The 12280-nt window shown below is 40.8% G+C and overlaps 1 protein-coding gene across 12 annotated transcripts in view; it reads left to right on the top strand.

Moving 5' to 3' along the window:
• Positions 1 to 12073, top strand: part of NCOA6 (nuclear receptor coactivator 6) — a 97803-nt gene extending 85730 nt beyond the window's left edge. For 11 of the 12 annotated variants that reach the window (XR_010935230.1, XM_067707894.1, XM_067707886.1 and 8 more), the window contains 2 exons: positions 2514 to 2662; positions 10953 to 12073. Coding sequence is in view for 11 of the 12 variants with exons in the window: in XM_067707894.1 (XP_067563995.1) it covers positions 2514 to 2662; positions 10953 to 10996 (193 nt within the window). In the remaining variant the exon portion in view is untranslated. The remainder of the gene's footprint in view (positions 1 to 2513; positions 2663 to 10952) is intronic. The other variant, XM_067707887.1, reaches the window with a different exon arrangement.
• Positions 12074 to 12280: the final 207 nt, after the last annotated feature.

The raw sequence follows: 12280 nt of genomic DNA, 5'->3' as shown, positions 1-12280 counted from the left end.
TCCCTAGATGTATTATCTCATTTAATTTTCACGGTATCTATTAGGAAAGGAAATTCTGTCTTACAGATGAGGAACCTAAAGCTCAGAGAGGTTAACTAAATTGCCCAAAGCCACAGATTCAGTAAATGGTGAAGCTGAGATTCACACCCAGGCCTTCTGCCTCCAGAGCTCTCACACTTAATGTATTACAGCAGACAAGATGGGGATTTATAGATCAAGAATCTGAAACAGAGAGAAAGTTAAATATCGTGGCCAATAAATACATAGGTAAGACTTGATCCTTGTTCTTCTGACTCCAAATTCATCGCTACTCCTACTACCTGTCTAGTTTTATTTGGATTGGGCTTACATTTGAATTCATTTGTGCATATCTCAAAGTATACACCAACTATGTGGCTAGAGAAAGAAGAGATAATCAGACCAAAAATACCTTGTTGGTGTTTGTTCGCTAAGTTACCTGATCATTGACCATATAAACACCAGGACAGTATTGCTGAGGCTTTTGTTTTGCCAGGAGAAAGAGGAACCTCCATTAGGAATCTTCTTCCTCAGAGGCTTTGACCATTTTCTGGGCTCCTAGCCAGAAAGCCATCCTTACCACCTCTAAAAAGATGTGTAAATCCCCCTGACTTGCAGTTCTACCCCAGCTCCAGTCTCACCTCTCCTTGACATGCCTTGGCTCGTGTGGGACAGTTGTTAGATGTAAAGCTAGGGTAATGAACAGTGTGGCCAAATTCCCAGGCATAGTGCCACTAACAAAGGGTCCTCTGTCAGGAGTAAACGATGGAGGGGTAGGGATAGTTGACAATCAGGCCATGGTTAAGAAGCTTACAATGTATCGGAAGACACAAGACCCTAAAAACATGCTGTACAGCCTGATGGGTGCTCTAGAATGCCAGACACAGACGGTGAACCCAAAAGACAAAAAGAGACAGCTCCACTTGGGGAGTAAGGTCATGGAAGACTTCCCAGAAGAGGCATCCCTGTGACCAGTTTTTTGTTTTGTTTTTGTTGCATTACTTTTGTTTCCATTCCATGTCTTACAAGTAAATTTAATTAACTCTTTTTTTTTTAATGATTTTAACGTGAGTTTTTTGAACCATGAAAGTAGTAAAAGTTTACTGAGGGTAACTTGAAATTCAGATCAGAGAATTACAAAGAAGAAAATTACCAGTTAGCCAATATTCCTACACCTCAGCAGTATTCACTGTGTATATTTTAGTTGTTCTTCTAGTCCTCTTCACAGAGTATATACAGATAGAAATAGTTAAAACACTCCAGTGTTTTATATATATATACTATAGTGTTTATAGATCTAACACTGTGTATTAGATATATAGTATTATATACACATATATATATCTCACACCCATTCATTCATATGTGGTTAAATATATACTCAATATGTATTATAATAAAAATGAGAGTATACTATTCATAATGTTGGTAGCTGTTTTTTTCCCCCACAATAATATATTATGAACAGTTTTTATCATTAAATAACCTTCTGCAGCATGATTTTTTCATGACTCCATTTGGATGTGCTGTGGTTTAGTTAACTAATGTACTATCACTGTTAAGCATTTAGCTCTTCTATCTTCATTAATATAAATAAAATGCTTTGGCATCCTTGTGTGTAATTAGCTCTGTAAAAAGATTTGTTTCCTTAGGCACCTAAAAATGGAATTGCTGAGCCAGAGGATTACACCAGGGTGTCTCAGCCTCAGCGTTATTGACTGTTTGGATGAGATAATTCTGTGTGGGGTGTGGGGCAGGGAGCCGTTTTATGCATTATAGGATGTTTAGTGTCATCCCTGGCCTCTACCCAAAAGGTGCCAGTAGCATATCCTCCCAGTCATGACAATGAAAAATATCTCCAGACATTGCTGAATGTTCCTAGGAGGCTAAATTGCCCCCTACTGAGAATCATTGGGTTGCACAATTTATACTCCATTAGGAGTTTTTGTCCCTGTACCCTCAATAATACTGGATATTACCATTTTTTAATCTTCACATACTAAAAAAAAGGGGATTGAGGTAGGAGCAATCAGTAGTATACCCAGCAGTGTATTGTGAGTATATTCTCGTGTATATTCTATAATGTGACTTGTAATATGCCATTATCTAACTCTACTAGGCTCATAGTAAATGCCAGTGTATGTTGTTAATTTCCTAGATTTTTAGGTACTATTAATTTTTGAAGGGAAATATTTTTAGGAAAATGGGTGAGGAAGTTTGATGATTTTTGTTCCAAGTTCTTAATGTGTTTTACCACAATCTCACCAGCATTATACTTAAATATTTTATTTTTACTGATGTAACAAGCTGGACTCACTTTTAAATTGTCAGTAATATTAGAGCATAATTGACCTTATTGTCCCAGAGTGGAACATCGTCTCTCCAGAATGATTATGTAGTTCTTAATCTCCTGCCTTGTGAATGAAACTATTATCTTTATTTTTTGTGTGACTTGATTCCCTCACCTCCTTGGACTCTGTGCTTCTCTCTGTCAGCAGTGAGCCCAAAGAGATAACTGAGAAGTCCAAAACTCCAAGCCGAAGAAACTCCCGAACTGAAGAGCCAGCTGTGGCTTCTGAAAGTGTGGAAAATGGACATCGTAAGCGATCCTCTCGGCCTGCTTCAGCCTCCAGCTCTACTAAAGGTTAGCTGTGGGCTGCAGAGGCTATTTCTGAGTCAAATAGAAGAATAGGGTTCTTATCACAGCAGCAGAGGACTTTGCCCTTCGTCTTTGCTTCTATTCCTCAAATTTTCAAGTTACTTTGACGTCTACTTGCTTGTTTGGTCCTTCCTTTATTTGTTAGTTCATTTAACTATGTGTTTTCTCCCTGTGTGTGTGTGTGTGTGTGTGTGTGTGTGTGTGTGTGTGTACTTGTGTACAACAGCAGGAAGAACATAACAGGGCAGATTGATTCATGATCACCACTTCAGACAGGTCCTCAGTATGGCCCCACCATCTTTCTGTGTTTTTGTGGTCAACTCTTTTTCCTACTCTCTACTCTTTTTAAACCTCTGGCTCCTATTTTATGTCCTGTTTTTCAGCAGAGACTCTCACCTCTTCAAAGAGAAAACAGAACTCCCTCAACTCTCACTACCAGGACATAAATCTACCAGTGTCCTCTTTTGCTCATACTATAATAGAGCAACTGTCGCTCCTTAAGTCCAAGGCCAATTCCTTCACTTGTGCCTTTGATCCCATCTTCTCTGACCTTACAGAGAATCTTACACAACCAGTTTTCTCTTCTCTATTGACTGCTGTCTCTTTTTTGGATGAACTCTGCCCTTGGCTTCTCTGACCCAGAACTCTCAATAGTTTTCTGTCTACTTCTCTGGCTGTTCCTTCTCAGACTCTGTACACGTTACATTAGATATTGGTCTACTCAGACTTTAATCCTGAGTCACCTTTTCTCTTCAACTTCTATTTTTTCCCTAACTAATCTCATTCATGCCTCCCTTCTTTAGTTATAACCTTTCACAGATGACTCATAAACTTGTTTTCTAACACTATCTATGTAACACTATGTATTAGATATATAGTATATATAGTATATATAGAGAGATCTTAGACAACTCCACATACATCCTTAACAGGACTGCAAACTCAACATGTCTAAAAACAGACCTTTGATTTTTCACCCCTGATGTCAGGTCCTTTGCCGTTGTTCCCGTACTACCATCTATCTGTCCATTAGGCATGTCCTCCTTGACACCTCTCTCCTTCACCTTCACATCCATCACAAAAAGCTGCTGGTTTTATCTCAGATGATTCAAATTCATCCACTTTTCCCCATCTTCACTGCTACCTTGGCTTAAAACCCTTCAATGGTTTACCATTATAATTAGGATTAAAGTCTAAAAGCATCAACATAGACCACAAGGTCCTATCTGGTTTGGCCCCTGTCAACTTCTTCCAGCCTCATTTGACTTCCCTTAGCAACATCCTCTCATCACATGCCATCCTCTCATCACAAGCCTGGGTATATGTGACACGTACTGTAGGGAGTATTCGTCTATCTTCCCTTTCTTCTCCTCATTAACTTCCCACTCTTCCTACTTATCTTAGCTCAGTTGTCACTGCTATGAGGAATCATAGCACCATGTTCTTCTTCATAACACCACAGTTGTAAATTTAGGTCTATTTATGTGGTAGGTAATTAATATACATACTCTGTTAGGGCAGGAGATGGTCTGGTTTTGCTCACCACTGTATCCCTGGTGCCTACTGTGGTGCCTAATACAAGAGGAGTACAATCAGTATTTATTAAATTAATAACTATCTATCAACTATTTATTTAAGTACTTACTACATGCTAGGCTCTAGGTAAATAATAGTGAAAAAACAGACAAAAGTCTCTGTCTTCCTCACATCGATTGTATGCTAGCCAGAAAGACTTTAATATTATATGCATTTATGATAGCAAAGTTATATGGTACTACAGGGGCATATATTGGGTTGGCCAAAAAGTTTGTTCAGTTATGTCCGTAAAATGGCTCTAGTAGCATTTAGTTGTCTTTAACTTCATTCGAAACAATTTTGTTAGATTTTATTGTGACAGCTGTCATATCAGCATGCATTTAAAAAAAAACTTACCAAGGGCTTCCCTGGTGGTGCAGTGGTGGAGAGTCCACCTGCGGATGCAGGGGACATGGGTTCGTGCCCCGGTCTGGGAAGATCCCACATGCCACGGAGTGGCTGGGCCCATGAGCCATGGCCGCTGAGCCTGCACATCCGGAGCCTGTGCTCCGCCATGGGAGAGGCCACAACAGTGAGAGGCCCGCATACCGCAAAAAAAAAAAAAAAAAAAAAAAACTTACCCAAATTGGTGAATTTTTGTGTAGCCATTTTAATATTGAAGATGGAAGAAAAAAAGCAACATTTTCGGCATATTATGCTTTATTATTTCAAGAAAGGTAAAAACGCAACTGAAACGCAAAAAAAAAGATTCATGCAGTGTATGGAGAAGGTACTGTGACTGATCAAACGTGTCAAAAGTGGTTTGCAAAGTTACGTGCTGAAGATTTCTCGATGGACGATGCTCCACGGTCAGGTAGACCAGTTGAAGTTGATAGCGATCAAATTGAGATGTTAATTGAGAACAATCAACGTTATACCACGCAGGAGATAGCCAACATACTCAAAATATCCAAATCACATGTTGAAAATCATTTGCAGCAACTTGGTTATGTTCATCATTCTGATTTTTGTGTTCCACATTAAGTTGACCAAAAAAAACCCTTCTTGACCATATTTCCACATGCGATTCTCTACTGATCTACTGATTTGTTTTTCAAAACAAATTGTGATGGACAATGAAAAGTGGATACTGTTCAATAATGTGGAATGGAAGAGACTATGGGGCAAGCGAAATGAACCACCACTGACCACACCAGAGGCCGGTCTTCATCCAAAGAAGGTGATGTTGTGTACATGGTGGGGTTGGAAGGGAGTTCTCTATTAAGAGCTCCTTCTGGAAAACCAAACGATTAATTCCAGCAAGTACTGCTCCCAGTTAGACCAACTGAAAGCAGCACTTGATGAAAAGCATCCAGAATTAGTCAACAGAAAACGCATAGTCGGGCTTCCCTGGTGGCGCAGCGGTTGAGAGTCCGCCTGCCGATGCAAGGGACACGGGTTCGTGCCCCGGTCCAGGAAGATCCCACATGCCGCAGAGCGGCTGGGCCCATGAGCCATGGCCGCTGAGCCTGCACGTCCGGAGCCTGTGCTCCACAACGGGAGAGACCACAACAGTGAGAGGCCCGCGTACCGCAAAAAAAAAAAAAAAAATTAATGTAAAAAAATTTCAATTCCCTGGAATACTGTAAAAGGCACCTAGAACAACAGTTCTTTGCTCAAAAAGATAAAAAGTTTTGAGAAGATGCAATTATGAAGTTGCCTGAAAAATGGCAGAAGTTAGTGGAACAAAACAGTGAATACGTTGTTCAATAAAGTTCTTCGTGAAAATGAAAAATGTGTCTTTTATTTTTACTTAAAGACCGAAGGAACTTTTTGGCCAACCCAATAGCCGAGATGCTTTGTTCCCCTGTCAAGTCAGTGAAGGCTTTCTGGAGAAAATGATGTTTAAGCTGAGACCTGAAGAATGAGGAAGCATTATCCAGGCAAAAGGTATAGCATGTGCAAAGGCCCAGGTCTGAGGGAGGGTATCATTCTCTCAGGAAATGAGCTGAGCTTGAGTAGCTTAGGCTAGGCAAGAGCTGGCATCCTGGCCAAGTGCCTGATATCAGCAGGGCTGCTACGAAACAGTCATGTACCATTAGGATACCAGCCTGAAGACCAGGGCAGGTTGTGGTGCACCAACACCAGACACTGACCTGAGAACTCAGCTGTTGTTGATAGGTCACATTTCTGGGTAGGAATTTCATAATGCCTCACAAGAGCTCCTGGGAGGAGGCCACAGGTCTGCAGATCATGCACAGGTAAAGAAGAGATGTAGAAGTCACCTTGCCTCAGCCTGCCAGAGAGGGGAGAGGATGGGAGGGGCCTTCTTTCCTCTCCAGACATACCATGTACACCACAGCCAGGGTCCTCTTTAGGTATCCCCACTTTGGATGTAGAAGTGGAACCAACAACTTTCTTCTCCCTCCCTGGGAATCATCTCCTAAGCAAAAACCTGTTTGGAAGGAAGCATAAAATGGAAGATTCCTGGAGTTCTATGAGAAAATCTGCTTCCCCTCAATTCTATGTATTCTTTTTCCTAAAGGATCAGGGTCTTCTAGGCTTTAGAATATGGTATGTAGTTATCTTTAAAGCAGGGGGAAAAGTGCTGACCTTTAGAGATGTCATACACCAGCTTTTGGGGAATCTGACTTGAGCCCAGAGCCTCAGGATACTAAAGGTGTCATTTACAGTGCACCAGAAAGAATTAATCTAGCAGCTGGGACAGTTAAGAGATGCCCAAATTAGAGCCACTCTGTAGATAACTGCCAGCCAAGAAAAGATGGAAAGCTGGAACCTGTTTTAGAAGGGGGGTGGGGTGTATAGGCCGTACACATAAACTGGACATTGTCCCAAGGCGATGGTAGTCATGTTGGAATGCCTGCCCCATCCATGCTTTGAGACTTAGCAACTGGCTTAGAAGAGGCCATAATGACTCTCAGGCTTTGTGATATTACATGGAGGGATTCTGGGTAAGTGTCTCCTAGAGGATGTCAGGGTTCTGGCCAGACCCCAGAAATCACAGTCATATCTAGATCTCCACATCAGCCTCAAGCCCTCAGTCTATCAGTCTTTAACTGTTCTAGGGTAAGTTACTTTTAAAATCAGAAATGAATGCTGTAGCTCTTGATTTTTAAGTGTTAGAGCTCTTGGATCCAAATTAAAGAATTAATATGCATATTATTTGGCCTTCTGTGTTGTATCCAAAAATGAACCAAAGTCATAAAATAATTTCCTGTGATTGTATTTGAACCCATACCCAGGGAGTGTCATAAAATATCAAGCTGGCTTCTAAAATGTATGTGTCTCAGGACTTCCCTGGTGGCGCAGTGGTTAAGAATCTGCCTGCCAATGCAGGGCACATGGGGTTTGATCCCTGGTCCGGGAAGATCCCACATACTATAGAGCAACTAAGCCTGTGCACCACAACTACTGAGCCTGCGCTCTAGAGCCTGCGAGCCACAACTACTGAAGCCCACGTGCCCTAGAGCCCATGCGCCGCAACTACTGAGCCCGTGTGTCGCAACTACTGAGCCCACGTGCCGCAACTACTGAAACCCACGTGCCTAGAGCCCATGCTCCACAACAAGAGAAGCCACCGCAATGAGAAACCCATGCACTGCAACAAAGAGTAGCCCCCGCTCACCACAACTAGAGAAAACCCACTTGCAGCAATGAAGACCCAGTGCAGCCAATAAATAAATAAATAAATAGATAAATAAATGAAATGTATGTGTCTCGAACTTGTAGACATATATAGTGTTGGGTACCTGAAACATCTTCCTGCAGCATCAGTACTTAAAGTTTTGAAGGGAAAAGAGGGTTTTGCCTTTTCGTACTCATAAGATTTTGGTCATGTATGCACAAACAATCAGAAACAGTCTGCGTTTTTCATGAGAAAGCTGAGAAATATTATGAGCAGTTTAAAATGAGAAGTATTGGTACTTTTTGTATTGTTGAGAACCAGTAACATTAATCATTCTCCTGCTCTGAGAACGGAGTTTGTTTATATCATGCTAGCCAAGGCCTACTAGACTACCAGATTGGAGCAGGTGGGATGGATGATTTCTGGGCAAGTCCAGGGAGGCCCACTTGGTTGATAGGTCACTCTCTAATCTGTTGTTTTGTTTTTGGTTGGTTTGGTTCTCCCCACTGACCCCCACTGCCCTGCCACTTTTAATTACAGACACAAAAATTGGCTCCCACAAATCAGTGAACTTCTTTTTAAAATTGCACTTGATCAGATGTGTTGTTTATAAATAAGCAAATGAGTACTGCTTCCTGATATGATGAGTTCCCTGTTAACACAGAAATGATTTTTCTAGTTTCCCTTGATATTCTTTAGTCTTCTGTTTATAGTAGTTTGATGTTATATTTTCAACTGGGAGTAAGGATCAGTAGTTAAAAACATGAAGTTCAATGTACAAGTTTGAAACCTGGGAAAATATGCTAATAAGAGGGAGGTTCAGAGCAACCTGTAATCAGCAGCAGCTGTGGGTGTCCCTGGGGTGCCCTAAGATGCCTCTGACAGCAAAGTGGGGTGATAGCTCTGTCCTGTCCACAGCTAGAGACTTGAGAAGCAACAACCTAAAAAAAACAGAGTATACAGATATACTTAAAATGTAAGTGTTATTATTATAGAATAAGCATAATTAGATACATCTTATGGGAGAAATCCCTAAACAGTAACTACCTGAAACTGCACTCTTGTAGCATCATTTAGAAACCAGCCATACAGATTTTGAAAGGAAATTTCCAGAATGTTTTTACAATTAAATAGAAATCTTGGCTAGAAGGAGAACAGTAAAAAGCGTAATGAAGTGAGCAAGGTCAAGGTCAATTTATAAAAATCCTTAGAAGGTAAAGCTCCACGCTACACCACCACTACACCACCCTACACCACCACTGCCACCGCTCACTCTAGTATCTAAAAGGCTTTTTTTTTTTTTTTTTTCCCCAGTTTCTAGCACAGATCACTTGTTTACTCATGGCCTCACTCATTGATTCATCCTCAGAAGCAGAGGCAGCCTGCCAGATGATTGGGTGCTTTAGAGCAGTGACAGATGGGAACAAGCAAGGAAGGAATGGAGGGGGGAGCCTGAGGTGGTTTATTCCCCCACTCCTAACCACTTTTCCCAGCCACACATGTGTTTCTCAGACACACCACTTGATCGTTCATATCACAACCAAGGAGAAGCTCCCAAAGTTGACCTAATTAACAGACATTTTTCTAAGGATGAACACTCAGTCAAGACAAAACCCTGTATGTTTTTGCTGCAAATGACAAATTTGCTACAGTGGAAATGAAGCTTGAGAGTTGGACATAAAGGGCTGATTATGGGGAGTTGTGCGCTATGTGAGACTCTGTTTATTTACATGGAATTAAAATAACACCATTGTCAACATCCTGTCAGATTTACTGTCCTCTGATTAGCAAAAGACTAATGAGTAAATCAGAGAAACTGATTCTACCACCTGGCACAAGCATCATAATCTCCCAATAAGAGGTATATATTGAAATTTCCACCTATAGAAGCCTAAAAACATGGTACAGGCCACCTCTTGGAAAGTCATCTAGGTTTCACTTCTTAGCTAACAGAGTGACAAAATTTTTGCTTTTTGCTCTACATTTTGAGTCTGGATTCTCAAAATATGATACAATACAAAAGAGAGAAGAAAAATTACTTAGAATACTGAACCTAACATGCAGCATCAGAGAGTTCAGCCTGGTTTCTAGAAACGGATAAGTTGGATTCATCTTACACGTTAATGTGTTAAATAGAAAACATTTTTTTGTCCTTGATAGGAAGTAATTCTAAAACTTTTTTTTCGTTTTAAATCCAAAATATCTATTATGGAGCAGCATGAAGAATGAGGGTGAATTTTTAAGATCAATATGAGATTTTAAAGAAATGTTTACAGTTGGAGAGCTTCAGGCTATTCATTGTACTTTGCTGTAGAAGCCTTCTGTGTTGAAAAAGTTTTTGAGAGAGTTTATATTTTGAGTTTGAGTTTAAGGCATGAATAATACAAGAGGAATTAAAAGAATTAAAACACACTCCTTCCCTTTTATGTCACTGTTACCCTGTCACTGATATAAACCACTCAGTTCCCACCTCTTCCATGAAGCCTTCAGGCTCACCTGGGCTCAGAGCAGGCTGTGACTTGCTCTGAATTGCTTCCATGCCTTCCATACATACACAGGTATATCCACAGCCTTGATAATACCTGGCTAGGCCATGGTAGACACTTGCTGACCAACGGTCATAGTCATGTTATTTAGAGACTTTGACTATGGCGTGGCAAAAAGAGTTCCTCACTGCAAAACAATGGCTTGGCTCCAGAGGCTGGGTTTTTTTTGTGGCACAATTCACTTACTTGCTTGTAACATCACTTATTGATTTCTCACCAAAAGCACTGTCAGTCTATCCATCATTTCATTGGGTGATGGAAACAGGTGATGGAGATTGTGGGGTTAATTGCCCAGCTAAAGCAGCTCTCCCCATCCTGGCACCTTTTTCATGTATGTTTGCTTCACCTTCCACTACCTGTATAACATTTCCCCAATCGCCAGGCCCTAGTTTACAGGGCCGAGAAGTCTGAGACCCTCTTCACACTGAGTTCCCCTTTTGAGGACCTTAGACTGATTCAGAGTCCAGTAGGGCTCCACTTAGGTCAGCCCTGGTTCCTGTGGACTGTCTAAAAGGCACTGCTATAAAGAAATGCCTCAGCTGAATATGTCCTTCCTTTCTCCCCACAGACATAACCAGTGCGGTGCAATCCAAGCGAAGAAAATCCAAGTAAACAAGCTGAATGACGACTTGATATTTGTAAATGTGTGTGAATTTTACAAAAAGCGATTTTGAGCTGTGACTTTTTAAAATCCATTTCTGTACAGTTAGTTATTTTAATAATGTGGTCCTTTTCCTGGTCCCTGCAACCTGTTTCATAAAGTGCAATGGGGAAAGCAGAGTTGTTGAACCCTTTTGGTGTTGCAAGATGAAGTTGAAGGTTTCTAAAATGTTGCCATGTATTGAGAGGAGCTAATGTGATTATGTTAATAGTTTTCACATTTCCTAAGCAGCCTAGAGTACAGGGTGAGCATTTTTAGATCTTCTAATGATGTATTGTGCTGTGGAAGTACTGTGTGTGAATAGCAGTAGTGGGGCAAAAGGAATCTTCTCATTTGGAAATGTTGTAAATAATTTTATTATATAGTGTTTTGGATGTATTTGTTGTAGAAATGGACCAGTGAATAAAGAGAATCTAAGGGTTTGTACAATGTGAAATACTGAATGTGTTAAATAAATGTCTTTGTCCTAGAACATAAACGTATGTTATTGGTAAGGGATTATTGGGTAAGCAAGCTCTTTCTTTGGACCATAAATGAATAGGAACAGCCTTCTTTGTGAATTAGAATCCCATCATGTCCTCATTACACTTGAGTTGCCCACCTGGCAAGTTGTGGAAAATGTACCTACTTATTCACTCAACTCATTCTCTTGGCTTTGAAGAAACTAGCTCTTTTCAGCACTATACCAGGCACTTTGATATTGATCAGATTTCTTTTGGTTGCAAAATGACAGAATCAACTTAGAGAGGATCAAAGGTCACCCAGGATTTTCTGGAGACAGGAAGCCGTCAGCAAACCAGATGGCACTCTTCTCTACCTCATTCATCTGCTTCTCCATGCACATGATGGATTGCTCCAAAACTACTATGTTTACACCTCCTCCATTGAAGAGATAAGCCCAGACTGACCAGCAAGATTTTTTGTAACAGCATCAAGAATCTAGCCCAGTTTAGGTCAGGTTTCTAACTTCAGTCCATGTCCGTGGTTAAATGGAGCAGCTCCCAAATAAAAGTTGTCATTTTGCATTATGTACTTCAGAGATATCCACTATGTTCCACTCTTTGGCTGCCCTGTTTCTCATCTGCATCAGGCCTGGGGTGACTCATCAGTGTGCCTAGGTTTTTCCCTTTCCTGGCTCTGTTCTTACCTTAAAAATTGTGGTCTCAAAAAAAAAAAAAATTGGGGTCTCCAAACCAGCTGCTTCTGCCCCTACCCTACCCCCAACATTCAGGGGA

The sequence above is a fragment of the Pseudorca crassidens genome, chromosome 15 (assembly GCF_039906515.1).
Source record: "Pseudorca crassidens isolate mPseCra1 chromosome 15, mPseCra1.hap1, whole genome shotgun sequence".
NCBI classification, from domain to species: Eukaryota; Metazoa; Chordata; class Mammalia; order Artiodactyla; family Delphinidae; genus Pseudorca; species Pseudorca crassidens.
This window is presented reverse-complemented; position numbering and strand designations above follow the sequence as displayed.